This window comes from Bos mutus, chromosome 5 (genome assembly GCF_027580195.1).
Source record: "Bos mutus isolate GX-2022 chromosome 5, NWIPB_WYAK_1.1, whole genome shotgun sequence".
In the NCBI taxonomy this organism is placed as follows: Eukaryota; Metazoa; Chordata; class Mammalia; order Artiodactyla; family Bovidae; genus Bos; species Bos mutus.
In genome coordinates, this window is record NC_091621.1 from 73,382,794 (window position 1) to 73,397,826 (window position 15,033).

At 36.4% G+C, this 15,033-nt stretch overlaps 1 protein-coding gene across 2 annotated transcripts; it reads right to left on the reverse strand.

Annotated features, from left to right (window-relative positions):
• Positions 1 to 93: 93 nt before the first annotated feature.
• Positions 94 to 13,120, reverse strand: CLEC4D (C-type lectin domain family 4 member D). Of its 2 annotated transcripts, none has more exons than XM_070371021.1 (6): positions 12,884 to 13,120; positions 11,286 to 11,375; positions 7,603 to 7,707; positions 6,738 to 6,889; positions 5,591 to 5,706; positions 94 to 5,087 (listed from the first exon to the last, which is right to left on the reverse strand). In XM_070371021.1, exons 2-6 carry the CDS (start codon positions 11,323 to 11,325, stop codon positions 4,940 to 4,942), a joined length of 561 nt encoding a protein of 186 aa, XP_070227122.1. In that variant the 5' UTR covers positions 11,326 to 11,375; positions 12,884 to 13,120; the 3' UTR covers positions 94 to 4,939. The 2 variants fall into 2 exon arrangements, with proteins under 2 accessions (XP_070227122.1, XP_005908379.1); XM_005908317.2 differs by having other exon boundaries at positions 11,286 to 11,378.
• Positions 13,121 to 15,033: the final 1,913 nt, after the last annotated feature.

Below are 15,033 nucleotides of genomic sequence, written 5' to 3' on the forward strand. Positions count from 1 at the left end.
GATAGGCTACCCACTCCAGTATTCTTGGGTATACTTGAGATAGATATATATATATATATATATATTCCTGGTAGCTCAGATGGTAAAGAATCCACCTGCAAATGCAGGAGATGTGGGTTCAATCCCTGGGTTGGGAAGATCCCCTGGAGGAGGGCATAGCAACCCACTCCAATATTCTTGCCTGGAGAATCCCCATGGACAGAGGGGTCTGGTGGGCCACAGTCCATGGGGTCATAAAGAGTCATACACGATTGAACAATTAAGCACAGCACAGTTTAATACTGATACGGTTATTCAAGAATATGTAAATAACACAGCAGCTTTTATAAGCATGTTTCTTGCACACAGCAGCATAATAGACCCTCAAAATCATACATTGGAATTAATGTATAATCATTGAATGGGGAAATTCAACTGAATAAATGAATATAATATATTAGCTTTCTTTACAAATGTTTATTTCTCATAGGCGTGACAATCTGTGTTTTTGAAATCAATATGCCTTTAAAACAAAAGTCATTCAACCTGAAAATAATTCAATAAATATATCTTCAACTTTCTAATTTCTTTTTTCATATCACAAACATCAAATGAGGAAACATTTTAAAATATGTGGAAATGTTTTTGTTCATTGCTTTTATACTTTAGATGGCTATAATAATTTTAAATTTTATTTTGATATTGAAAGACACATAAAAATATTAATGCATATATTTCACTATTTACAATTTAAGTTATGCAACTAACTCTGCCTTTAAACTTTGGCAAAAAAAAGAATTGTTTAGATTTTATTATAGTAAAGATCATTAGAACCTAAATTATTTATCAGAAAAATTCTTCTTTGAGAAGCAGATCATCCAATTGAAACTGTTTTTAAAGATCATATATTATAAATGGGGTTATATAAATACTTAGGTACCAGAAAACCAAAAAAGTAGCAAAAAATAAAGAGTAATCAGTCATTCATATTCCCAAGACCATGTTCTCCAATTAAACCACTGTTACAATTTAAATACCATTACCACTTGGGCCCCGAATTTTTTAAAAGAGAAAAATCACTTTACTACATCTTTTTAAAATGTTACCTATTTATTATTAAAATTTTTTCAGAGCAACAATTGTATAAAGATGAAAGTTTAAAAAAGAATTGAATTCCAAGTTGAAATAGGTTAAGATCGATAGGAATCATGCAGCAGATGATGTATGAAATTTCAATTTAAATTTCTTTTAAAGTATGAAATTTAGTTTTACTTAAATTTACCAAATAAAAAAATTGAAGTGAAATTAAAGAATTCTTGAAATTCAAGAATTTTATAGGCCTTATGCTGCTGCTGCTTAGTCGCTTCAGTTGTGTCCGACTCCATGCGACCCTGGACTGAAGCCTGCCAGGCTCCTCTGTGCATGGGATTCTCTAGGTAAGAGTACTGGAGTGGATTGCCATGCCCTCCTCCAGGTTAGAGGCCTTATAGATAACCACAAAAATTTTTTTCCTAAAGGGTCCCTAACAGAAAAATAAGGAATCATGTAAAATGTTCTTCTTGCTCTTTTCTTTTTTTAACTGGAGGACAATTGCTTTACAATGTTGTGTTAGTTTCTGCTGTACAATAACATGAATCAGCTATATGTATATCTTCCTTCTTGAGCCTCCCTCCCACTCCCACAGCCATCCCACGCCTCTAGGTTGTCACAAGAGTACCCAGCTGAGCTCCCTGTGCTACCCAGCAGCTTCCTACTAGATATCCACTTTACACATGGTAGTATAGATATGTCAATGCAAATCTCTCAATTCATCCCACCTTCTCCTTCCCCCTGCTGTGTCTACAAGTTCCTTCTCTATGTCTGCATCTCTATTCCTGCCCTGCACATAGCTTCATCAGTACCATCCTTCTAGATTCCATATATATGTATTAAGATACAATATTTGTGTTTCTCTTTCTGACTTACTTCTCTCCTCTTGCTCTTTTGTTTCTTCCTCCTCTCAACCTACTGTCCTCCTTTTCCTTTCTCAAAAATATAGCCCCTAAATCATTCATTGGGTGAGACAGACTTAGGGAGCTTTTACATGTACGCATGTGGATGTATGCAGGGAGACAAAATCATATATGGATAAAAGTATAAGAAATCAGTAATCATAGTTACGCTGAAGGGGTATTTAGAGATTCAGAGTGGAAGAGAGAGTCACCTTATATTTTTAATAATGTTTTTTACTGTTTCCCTTTTTAACACATATACATTACTTTTTCAAAGATAAAAAATGTTTAGTTTTTTTTTTAAGACTTTGTTGATGTGGACCTTTTTTTTTTTAAGTCTTATTGAATTTGTTACAACATTGCTTCTGTTTCAGGGTTTGGTTTTTTGGCCATGAGTCATGGGAGATCTTATCTCCCCAACCAGGGATCGAACCGGCACCTCCTGCATTGGAAGGTGAAGTCTTAACCAATGGACTGCAGGGAAGTCTCCAAAAAGTGCTTAGGTTTTTAAAATGTTTCAGACTTCTAGGACATTCTATTACAATGTTCTTAAGAAATTAGTATTTATTTTTATGAAATTACTATTAGCTGTTTTAAAGAAATTGTGAAGACTCTGTATAAATGGTGCCATAAGAGTTGAGAATTGGGGGTACTCTTTCTGCCCCCTTCTAGGGGTACTCTTTCTGCCCCCTTCTGATGCCTATGTCAGAAGCTTTCTCTATCTCCTTTATACTTTAATAAAACTTTATTACACACACACACACACACAAAAAAAAGTTGAGAATTGACTTAAAGTGACCAAGGGTGGAAACAGGGAGATCAATCAGAAGACCATTGTAATAATCCAGGTAAATAGATGTTTACTTAGTCTGGTGGAAGCCATGGAGAGAATGAAAAATGATCCAAATTGGGAGAAAAAGATTAGGGTATAGATGTATAAAATCACAAAGAGGTCACATTTTATTGACTACTGAATCTTTAAATACAGTTTTATACAAATGAAGAATGGATAATATTAACTATATAAAGTCTATTTCAAGTTTTATAGATTAATGCTATGTAATTTATGGCAAACACAAAGTCCCTTGATGCTATTTCAGTTAAAAGCATCAGCTTTAAACACAGACATGTAAAGACATACAGTCAATCATACACTAATATTCTGAACTTAGAAAACCACTAATTTCAGAATAAATACTGTCTTTTTAATATAGTAGTAAGGAAGATGAAACTGTTAGTTGCTCAGTCGTGTCCAATTCTTTGTGACCCCATGAACTGAAGCCCACCAGGCTACTCTGTCCGTGAAATTTTCCAGGCAAGAATACTGGAGTGGGTAGCCATTCCCTTCTCCAGGAGAATCTTCCTGACCCAGGGATCTAATACAGGTCCTCTGCATTGCAGGCAGATTCTTTACCATCTGAGCCACCAAGGAAGGTAGCTAAAAAGATGTCACTTGGAATTTTTTAGCTTGGATCCAGGAAACATCAGCAAAATAAAATGTTTTAGAAAGACCTCCATATTTTGTTGATGTTGGACATGACTGCTTCACAATTAAAGCTACATACATCACAAAAGCACAACTTCAGGTTGTTAAAACCATGACTTTTCTTGCTAGTTTGAACTGTAGCTTTATAGCTCTAAATAAACATGCTAACACTTTACATAAATGGATTGAAAATATTATTTTCTTCTGATTCTAATTAAAAATACAGAAACACTAATACAGTGTTACATGAATAATTAAGAACTATTATCTATCTGTTAGCCAAGAGGCCACAGCACCACCAGTAACTTTTCCGTAATACCAAAGGGAATACATTCCACCTACTATGAAAGCTAGTTCTGGGCCACAGTCTTGTTTGCGTCATAACTAACCCTGTGAAGGTGAGCTCTTTGGCTTCCCAAAACTTTTGTTTCCTTAGCTATAGAATTAAAGGAGTGTGCTTAAGATGGCCTGCAAGGGACTTTTCCACTCAAAAAGAAACTGTCAGCTTGAGACTCCTCACTGTGGTAAGATTTTTAAAGTGGAGTAAATTTTTTAAAAGGTAAATGGATATTTTTTTCTTACTGGAAAATGAAATTCACTCAGTCACGTGTGACTCTTTATAACCCCAGGCTCCTCTGTCCTTAGGATTCTCCAGGCAAGAATCCAGGCAAGAGTGGTTAGCCGTTCCCTTCTCCAAGAGATCTTCCCAACCCAGGGATAGAACCCAGGTCTACAGCATTGCTGGTGGATTCTTTACCATCTGAGCCACCAGGGAAGCCCAAGAATACAGGAGTGGGTACCCTATCACTTCTCCAGTGGATCTTCCTGACCCAGCAATCCAACCAGGATCTCCTGCACTGCAAGCAGATTCTTTACCAACTGAGCTACCAGGGAAACCCTTTTTTCCTGGGCAATACCATAATTATAACTATTCTATACTGTTCTTCAGAAAATATTTTGCTCATGGAATTTCAGTCTAATGACTGATACTATTAAAAAACCTGAAAACAAAGCATCAGACAATAAAAATTCTGCTTAAAAACTTTAGAGTTTGTGATATTTGGGTTAAAAAAATGATACACCACTACCAATTGAAATATCCCACCTTTGAAATTTTAGTGCTAAGAATCATCAGAGCAGAGGAAATGGTGACTAAAGAGATTTCACCACTCAAGCTATTAAATATGTAATCAATACACACCAGTTGAAAAGTAAATACCCTGCCTGAAATACTATCAAGAAAGCAAAGTTAATGAAAATTGATTCTCACAGAAAAATATGATTCTTTCCACCAAAACACTACACAAAAAAATACATTATATTGAATGAATGAAACAAAAAAAATAAATAAATAAGGCCATCATGACTGAAAATGTTCTATGATGGAAAATGTTTTCTCTGTTCCCACAATACATGTATGTTCTGCTTTAGTCACATTGTTTCTTATTTTGTGTCCTCATCACAAGGCCCCCTTCGTAGGTTTTTAGTTGAATGCAGTTCCAGTTATCTTGCAAATCCAACTTGTCTTAGAGTCACAAGGAAAATCACTCCAGGCCCATTTGTCTTTGTCGTTAACAAGAACAACACATTTTTCTTTCTGATCATTGTTGGGTTCACGCTTGTGCCAGAATCTGAAATGAAAAAATATATATACACATGTGTGTACATGTTGTGTGTGTATAGTAGAGGTCAGAGGACAAGGCAGAAAAAATGCCCCTAGTGAAACATTTACAGTTGCACTGTCCAACAGAATCAGAGCAATAGACTAGCATAGAGGTTCCTGAAAAGACAGTGCTCTGTTCTGAGTAGGCATTCTTATACTGGTATTGCTGTTGTTTAGTTGCTAAGTCATGTCTGACTCTTTTGCTACCCAATGGACTGTAGCCCGCAAGTCTTCTCTGTCCATGGGACTTCCCAGGCAAGAATACTGGAGTGGGTTACCATTTCCTTTTCCAGGGGATCTTCCCAACCTAGGGACTGAACCTGCCATCTCCTGAATTGATAGGTGGATTCTTTACCAATGGGTCACCAGGGAAGCCCTACACTGATATAACCCATCCCAAAATGAATGTGGCTTGCTGTCTTCTTCCTACCTTTGCCTATAAAGCTATTTTACCATACTTGGTATACTCACACTATCTGTGGGTTAAATGGTTTCTTGTCCACCCAATGCCACTGGCCGTCAGGGTTCTCACTCCTAAGTCCTAGGAAATATGAAAATCGTCTATCCAAAAATTGAGTGATAAAGTTCTGTGTAAAAATGTGAATTTTTATGAGTATATTTGCATTTATCAGTTGATAACCATTATTTTAGGAAAAGAGGTCAAATAAACTACTAAACACAAAAGCATTGGTTATATGTTTTCAGATCCTGCCTCTGACATTTATGGTATGATGTTAATAAGTGCTTTAATGTCACCAAACCTCAGTTTTCTCAACTCCAAAAGGGACAACTCCACTACTTCAGAGGGTCACTGTGAAGATTAAATGAGATCAGCTTGCAAATTACTTAGCATAGTTCTTACCGGGATTGGATTTTTAGGAAATTTTATTTTTTAAATTACCTTCATTAATTGATTGCATATTTCATTAAATTACACTTACTTCAAAGAGTTGCTGAACCTATAGCTGCAAAGCCATGGAAACAAAGTCCTCCAGGAAACCATGTTAACCAAGAATGGAGTAGAATCTGAGTCTGAGTATATAATATATGGAAATATACTGCATGAGGAAATAAATTTCAGCTCAGAAATGACTTTACCTTGAGATTTCTTTTTTTAGAATAACAAACATACATCTGAATTATCTGTCCTATTCTTTATCCTGAGAAGATATTTCAGTCCTAATTAACCATTCATTTATTTACTTAATCATCAAACACTTAAGTGGGCTTAGCACTGCACAGACCATTGGAGATACAAACATGGATAAAGCATGGCTGTAGCCCTCTGCAAATGGAAGAGCTGGGGTAGTGAACACTGAACCAAGTGCCCTGGTCATAAAATGCACAAAATGCTGTGAAAGCATCTCCAGATTAGAACAAAAAGGATGGAGTTGGGAAGGTGGTCAGGGTAGTTTTCTTGAGAAAATATAACATGAGTCAGATCTGGGAAGACCAGAAGATGTCGGCCATGTGAAGAAAAATGCAAGAGGAAGAAAGTCTTTCCAGGCAGATGGGGGAAAGGAAGCAAAGGCACAGAGGTGGAGCAGAGCTGAGAAATTCCTCTCTCTGCGAAGAGATTCAAACCAGCAGAGAAACTGACATAAGCCTCTCAGCATACCTGCTCAGCCCCTGTGCTGATGGTGGCCAGGTGACCTCCCATCCCAGAGCAGTGGCTTTCACTCTGAGCCCAAGTCTTGTTGTCATTAAAAGGAAAATAGCAGTTGGACTGGAAGGCTCTCCAGCCCACAGGACAGCAATTCCAGGTGCCCCCTCATGTGAAAATCAAAAGGAAAATTAGGTCCAAGGGAGCATACCATATATAACAAATCATATAGTTATTTTACTACGTAATATCCAATTAACATTTAAGAGAATAATACCAGGATTACCACAATCATTCTGTCCCCGCTATAAAAAAAAAAAAATCCTGAAAATTACATTTCTAAATAGCTCCTAAACAAAAGTATCTGAATCACATAATGACCATGAGAAAATTACAAGGTTTTCTCTTAGAAGATGTGATCATTTTTCAATATCCCTACAGTTATTTACAACCATATTGAAAGAGTTCCTATAACAAAACTTTTGGCAGGACATTTTATCTGAAGGAGGCAAAGAACCTGCTAAAATACTCATGTAATGAGCCTTTACAGAATAAAAAAGATAAAGACACTTTGGCAAAGTTTACATATTCTAGGAGGGAGCAGTCCTTATATATCTGAATCAAAAGAAAATGTTATGCTTTGGCTGCCAAAAACAGCTCATAAATGTTGTGTTCGTATTCTCTGATTAGTTATTCAACTGCTCACAATCATGAAAATAATTCTACCTCAATTAATTTACTGATGTCCGCTCTTGTGCCAGATTCTCATCTTGTGCTCTTTTCATCTCTCTCTTTATATAATAATGTAGAAATGATATGCTTTAAATCAGGCTATGAATTTTAATGGAAATAAGGAAGAAATTTCTTCGACTCTCTGTACCTTTCAGTTCGGGTTTCTCTCTGACACATATCACCTTTGGGTGCTGCTTTGGGAGCCTGAAGAACCCCGTTCCTTTCTTGCAGGATAGAAAGTTGTGGTGAGTCACTGTGAAGGAGGGAAAAAAATCTTAATTTCCTTTTCCTATATAACCACTTACTTTGGGGGCGTACTGCACTAAGTAAATTTTCTTTTACCGTAATAGTTAAGGTCCCTACCTTCTCTGTTCTTCCTACACAGTTCCTTTGTTTCAGCTCCAGGTGAATTGGTTGAAAAGAATTGTTGAAAATTAATATTTTCATTATTATGGATGTTTGTTAAGACATTTCAGTTGTGTCTGACTCTTTGGGACCCTATGGACCGAAGCCCACCAGGCTCCTCTGTCTATGGGATTCTCCAGGCAAGAATACTGGAGTGGATTGCCATGCCCTCCTCCAGGGGATCTTCCTGACCCAGGATCTTCCTGAACCCGCATTTCTTATGTCTCCTGCATTGGCAGGTGCGTTCTTCACCACTAGGGTCACCTGGGAAGCCCTTAGTGTCCATTTTATGCTTTATGGGGGTAGTTTTGCAAACTTTAATGTCCATGTGTTTTTAAACATGTTTTTCTATCAATATTCATGCTTAGAGTCGAGATTTTGGTGACCACTGGTATTCTTCTGCAAAGTCCTACAAGTCTTACACACTTATCTTTTCAGTATTTTCACTTTGAAATATAACCAAGTCTAATGAAGTGAAAAATACAAGTGTACAGTTTATCAAATTAATATAAAGTGAACATTCCAACAACCCAGCTCAAAAAATGCAACATTACCAAAGCCCCAGGTGACCTTCACAGCCCAAACACGAATCCCTCACTTTCTCTTAAAGGTAATCATGCCATGGCTTTTAAAGCAATCAGTTTGTGCTTTGCTTCATGATTCTACCACTTCATAATCTATCACAAAACCATATAGATCAGATTTGCCTGCTTCTGAACTTTATACAAGTGAAATCAAACTATGGGTTCAGTATTCTGCTCAGGGTTGTCTCTGAAATTTATCTGTGTTGTTTCATGCAACCATAACTCATCAGTTCTCATTGCTGAAAAGTGATCCATTATCTTAATGAACTAAAATGTATTTATCTTTTCTTCTTCTGGTAGATAATTGCCTTGTTTCCAGTGTTTGGCTAGTATGGGCTCTGCACCTCTGAGCATTTTTGACCATGTATCCTTAGAGATCACAAGCATGCATTTCTGTAAGGTCCATGCACACATATGCAACTGCTGGTAATAGGTTATACCTATTGCCAACTATGGTTGGGGCAACCTTTTTCAAAGCAATTATACTGCTGTATGAAGTATAATCTGTATGCAGGTAAATAAGCAACAGTTAGAATCAGACATGGAACAACAGACTGGTTCAAATAGCGAAAGGAGTACATCAAGGCTGTATACTGTCACCCTGCTTATTTAACTTATATGCAGAGTACGTCATGAGAAATGCCAGGCTGGATGAATCACAAGCTGGAATCAAGATGGCCAGGAGAAATATCAGTAACCTCAGATATGTAGATGACAAGACCCTTATGGCAGAAAGTGAAGAGGAACTAAAGAATCTCATGATGAAATTGAAAGAGGAGCATGAAAAAGCTGGCTTAAAACTTAACATTCAAAAAAACAAAGATCATGGCATCTGGTCCCATCACTTCATGGCAAATAGATAGGGAAACAATGGAAACAATGAGAGACTTTATTTTTGGAGGATCCCAAATCACTACAGATGGTGACTGCAGCCCTGAAATTAAAAGACACTTGCTCCTTGGAAGAAAAGCTATGACCAACCCAGACAGCATATTAAAAAGCAGAGACATTACTTTGCCAGCAAAGGTTTGTCTAATCAAAGTTATGGTTTTCCCAGTTCTCATGCATGGATGTGAGAGTTGAACTATAAAGAAAGCTGAGCACTGAAGAATTGATGCCTTTGAACTGGGGTGTTGGAGAAAACTCTTGAGAGTCCCCTGGACTGCAAGGAGATCAAACAGTCAATCTTAAAGGGAATCAGTCCTGAATATTCATTGGAAGGACTGATGCTGAAACTGAAGCCCCAATACTTTGGCTACCTGATGGGAAGAACTGACTCCTTGGAAAAGACCCTGATGCTGGCAAAGATTGAAGTCAGGAGGAGCAGGGGATGACAGAGGATGAGATGGTTGGATGGCATTACCAACTCGATGGACTTGAGTTTGAACAAGCTCTAGGAGTTCGTGATGGACAAGGAAGCCTGGTGTGCTGCAATCCATGGGGTCACAAAGAGCTGGACACAACTGAACCACCGAACTGAGTACTACTGTACACTCTCACCAGCAGAAATTCATTGAAGATCTAGTTGCTCTGCAGTATCATCAATACTTGCTACTGCCAGACTTTAATTACCATCCCCAAGGTTTTTAGTGGTGTCTCATTGTGAGTTGAATTTGCATTTCTCTGAAAACTAATGAAGTTAGAAATATTTTATATGTTTATCAGACATTTCATTTTTTTTCTTTTCTATTCTGCCTGTTCAGGACTTAGCCCATTTTTCTGCTGTCAGTATTTTTCCTATTGATTTGGAACAATGGTTTAAATACTCTATAATCCTTTATTAATTATATGCATTAAAACCTTTTTTCCTATGTTTTCTATTGTCACTCAGTGTTATTTTTATTGGACAGTAATTCTTACTTTAACGTAGTATACTTTGGTGATAATCTCTTTAATGGCTAGCACATTTTGTCATATTTAAGAAATCATTCTCTGTCTCAAGATCAAGAATATATTCTCCATATTTTTTTCTAAAATATTAATTTGTTTTCATATTTTAATCAATTCTCCACCTTAGGTTGGTTTTTTAACATGATATGAGGCAGGAGAACAATTTCATTTTTGAATATAGATAATCAATCCTCTCTACTAATTGAATAGTAATTGAACAAAACTGTCCTCTCCATATAACTCTGCAATATCCCCTTCTGTTCACTTTTTAATTTTCATTGGAGGATAGTTGATTTATTCCCTTCAAATTCCCTTCAGTTTTATTTTGTTTGTTGTTATTTAGTCACTCAGTCCTGTCCAATTCTTTATGATCCCATAGACTGTATGTAGCCAGCCAGGCTGCTCTGTCCATGGGATTCTCCAGGCAAGAATAGTGGAGTGGGTAGCCTGTTTTATATAGAGTTCATAAATACAGATCTGTAACAAAGCTCTCAACATTCTTTCTCTATTTGTTTATCCTTGCACCTATACTATATTACTTTGTTTATAATAACTTCATACAATATCTTGATATCAGAAAGAAGTCTTCCAGCTGTTCTTTTCAAAGCCAGACTACAGTCCATCTGAAATTTGAGGGTTTTTTCCGGGTTATTCTTTTCTAGAAAGATGCAGTCCTTGTTATCCTGATCCAAAGTGAAGAATGATTTACACAGTCTCCAACCTTCCCGTGTATAGGAATGGGTCTAAGTTTCATCGTTCATTTCCTGGCTCAAGGCTGCACCATCAAAAAACAGAAGGTCAAGTATGTAGCTCTGAATATTAAATCCAAGCCCTGAGGCCTTTCTGGATTGGTATGTTGGAGAAGGTCGTGATAACAAAAGGTTTAGGGCAACTTTCTGAAAGTTTTTCAAGTGAATAATTCAAAGAGCATTCCACTTTGCTAATAACTTACCTACACAATTCGCAATAAAACAGGCACTTAGAAGTGACATGAAAAAAATAGCAATGGTCCAAGGGATCAGCTGGGAATGCTGGCCTCTTTCTACTAAAACAAAAAGAAAGATGAGTAGGTTATCTTCTTCTCAGCCACAAGAACTAAGGGAGCTAATGCGACCAATGAGAAAACTTAGAATGAGATCATCCAAAATATTTTAGACGTGGAAGAGAACTCAAAGATTTCCCCTGAATAAATCAACTTTAGAGTTCACTGATAAACAAATAAATAAATTAAATATATTTGCAAATAAAATGTATTTCTTTGGGTTTTTTGGGGGGGATTAGGAACATGCTTTTTATTAACCAGACTCAAAACCCCCAAATCTTTAAAAATTGATAATTGTAGTGCATAAAAACCAGGGCTCCTTTATAAACAAATAATGTTAAAATACAAGGAACACATGGAAGAAAAATCTTGTCACAATGCTAATATCCAGGCTGTATAAAGAATTTCTAAAACCAATTTGAAAACTGAGCAAAAATTTGAGCAGAAAATTTGCTTAAAGTATTTAAAAAATCCATTAAACAAATTAACAAACAGCATGCTCAATCAGAGACATGTAAACCAAAATATTATGGCATGGTTTTGTCATATATCAAATTTTTAAAAGTAAATTGAAAATATGTAGTGTGGCAAGGCCTACAGGAAATAAACACTCAGTGAGGAAATAAATGTCACTACTGAACTATAAGCTGCAAAGCCTTTTAGACAGATAAAGTTAGGAACACTTATCAAATTTTAAATGCATTACATTTGCCACAATTTAAATTCTAGCACTCAAACCTATAGAAGCAGTTAAACTTATTTCTATAAAATGGTATTCACTGCAGTAATTTTGGAAATAGAAAAAAAAACCTTGAAACCTAATACCTGTATGCTTATCATCAAAAGCAGACACAATAAATTATGGTGAATTCATATGATGAAATTCTATAAAGCAATTAAAATAATCATGTATACATGTATGTATTAACATAAAGAAGTCTCCAAAACATATTGCTACATAAAAATGTGATTGTCAGTACCATTGTACATCATGACCCCATTAAAATTTGGGTGGAGTGATGAAATGAAATGAAACATTAATTTCAAAATCATATATTTCTGCATTCATTCTAAATATATTTCTCAAAAGTGTTTTTTAATGTTCTTACAGTACAAACCCATTTATGTGTCACTTGAGTAGAACTTGAGTATAAAAAGAAATAAAGTCAGAACCTCAGGTTCACTGCTGTCCCAGTCAGTGTGTTTTCTGTCTCTCTCGTCTCTTTTTTTCCTTTAAACAATTTTCCCAAATTACTCTCTTTCATCTTATTTTTTTATATATTTGGTGTTCTCTCTTGTCCCTGTATACATTTTATAAAGAAGTTTCTAATACCCCAAATGTTTGAATCTATGTCCCCCCTCTTCACCAAAATCATTTTCACTTTCTTCAACTTCCTCCCCATCACCATCTTCAATCTTAATAACTACAACTATCATCAATTCATATTTTAAAATCTTAGTCATAATTAAATATGCTTCTTTAAAACTGAAAGGAAACAAATACTCACATTTATTTAGTGGTTCTTCTTGCCCCATTGTGTGTTAAATCTCTTGTGGTTCAGCGATGGAGAAAACCAGCAGCCTCAGCAACCTCTAAATTTTTTCCCCAGTTTATTCTGTGGATAAAGAAATATATTCAGAAATTCTTGAGATTGAACATTAATCTTGCCTATTCTGCTAAGATTAGAAAGCTCTCGATATTAAAGACAGCTCAAAAGAAGAAGTCTTTCCAAACACGGGAGTGTCCTTTGATTCACTCTAGGAGGGAGCAAAGAAAAAGGAAATTGAGAAAGCCACACTCAAAAACAGTAGAAATTTTCATAAGGTCACTACGCCAGTGTGTCATGTAGAATTTCTTAATTTATTTTTACTTGTTCAAGCAAAAAATGTAGCCATGCCCTAAAAGAATCACAACTTCACCTAATCAAAAGAATAAACATTTCCTCAGGTTTCTTTTCCTATATATATTTTCAAAGGTAGTTGTGTGCATGAGCTAAACTCTGCCTTGGATATTTGTCTGAACTAAGTTGCATGCAAGATGGTAAAAGGTAATGTGAACAATGAGCAAAAGTTTTTCATCTGCACAGCGTATGTATGTAAAGACAAAATACTTTTGTTGTAGAGTTGAGAAAAAGGTGGTGGAGCTGTTGATTAAATTCCCAAGTATGCCAACAAGGGAAATTAAGCTTCTTTGCCCTAGGGCAAAGAAGAGGAAATGAGAAATTCTGTGGTAAAGAACACAATCTTCAGCACAGGTGAAATGTACTAAACTTTGTTAACTTGCAAAGACTCCAAAACCAAGCCTAAATAACTTATTTTTTTATGTATTAATTGATTTTTTTTTTCTGGAGACTAATTACTTACAATATTGTATTGGTTTTGCCATACATTGTTCAGTTGCTCAGTCATATCCAACTCTTAGCGACCCCATGGACTGCAGCACGCTAGGCTTCCCTGTCCTTCACCATCTTCTGGAGTTTGCTAAAACTCATGTCCAGTGAGTCGGTGATGCCATCCAAATACCTCATCCTCTATCCTCCTGCCTTTAATCTTTCCCAGCATCAGGGTCTTTTCTAAGGAGTCAGCTCTTTGCATCAAGTGGTCAAAGTACTGGAGCTTCAGCTTCAGCATCAGTCTTTCCAATGAATATTCAGGATTGATTTCCTTTAGGATTGATTGTTTTATCTCCTTGCAGTCCAAGGGACTCTCAAGAGTCTTCTCCAAAAAGACAATCTCTTTAAGAAGTGGTGCTGGGAAAGCTGGTCAACCACTAGTAAAAGAATGAAACTAGAAGACTTTCTAACGCCATACACAAAAATAAACTCAAAATGGATTAAAGATCTAAACATAAGATCAGAAACTATAAAACTCCTAGAGGAAAACATAGGCAGAACACCCTCTGACATAAATCACAGCAGGATCCTCTATGATCCACCTCCCAGAGTAATGGAAATAAAAGCAAAAATAAACAAATGGGACCTAATTAAACTTAAAACCTTTTGCACAACGAAGGAAACTATAAGCAAGTTGAAAAGACAGCCTTCAGAATGGGAGGGGAAAAAAAAGAATGGGAGAAAATAATAGCAAATGAAGCAACTGACAAAGAATCTCTAAAATATACCAGCAGCTTCTGCAGCTCAATTCAAGAAAAATAAATGACCCAATAAAAAAATGGGCCAAAGAACTAGACAGACATTTCTCCAAAGAAGACATACAGATGGCTAACAAACACATGAAAAGATGCTCAACATCACTCATTATCAAAGAAATGCAAATCAAAACCACAATGAGGTACCATCTCACACCAGTCAGAATGGCTGCTATCCCAAAGTTTACAAACAATAAATTCTGGAGAGGGTGTGGAGAAAAAGGAACCCTCTTACCCTGTTGGTGGGAATGCAAACTAGTACAGCCACTATGGAGAACAGTGCGGAGATTCCTTAAAAAACTGGAAATAGAACTGCCATATGACCCAGCAATCCCACTGCTGGGCATACACACTGAGGAAACCAGAATTGAAAGAGACACATGTACCCCAATGTTCATCGCAGCACTGTTTATAATAGCCAGGACATGGAAGCAACCTAGATGTTCTTCAGCAGACGAATGGATAAGAAAGCTGTGGTACATACACACAATGAAGTATTACTCAGCCATT

What these genes read in the sequence shown, in the direction of transcription:
- CLEC4D (XM_005908317.2), bottom strand. Translation starts at nt 12,911, where the DNA reads ATGGGGCAAGAAGAACCACTAAATAAAT. An exon ending in TTTTATTGCGAATTGTGTAG is followed by an intron (nt 7,708 to 11,285) that starts GTAAGTTATTAG and finishes CCTCCTTCACAG; the next exon opens with TGACTCACCACAACTTTCTA. An exon ending in AGAGAAACCCGAACTGAAAG is followed by an intron (nt 6,890 to 7,602) that starts GTACAGAGAGTC and finishes TTTTCACATGAG; the next exon opens with GGGGCACCTGGAATTGCTGT.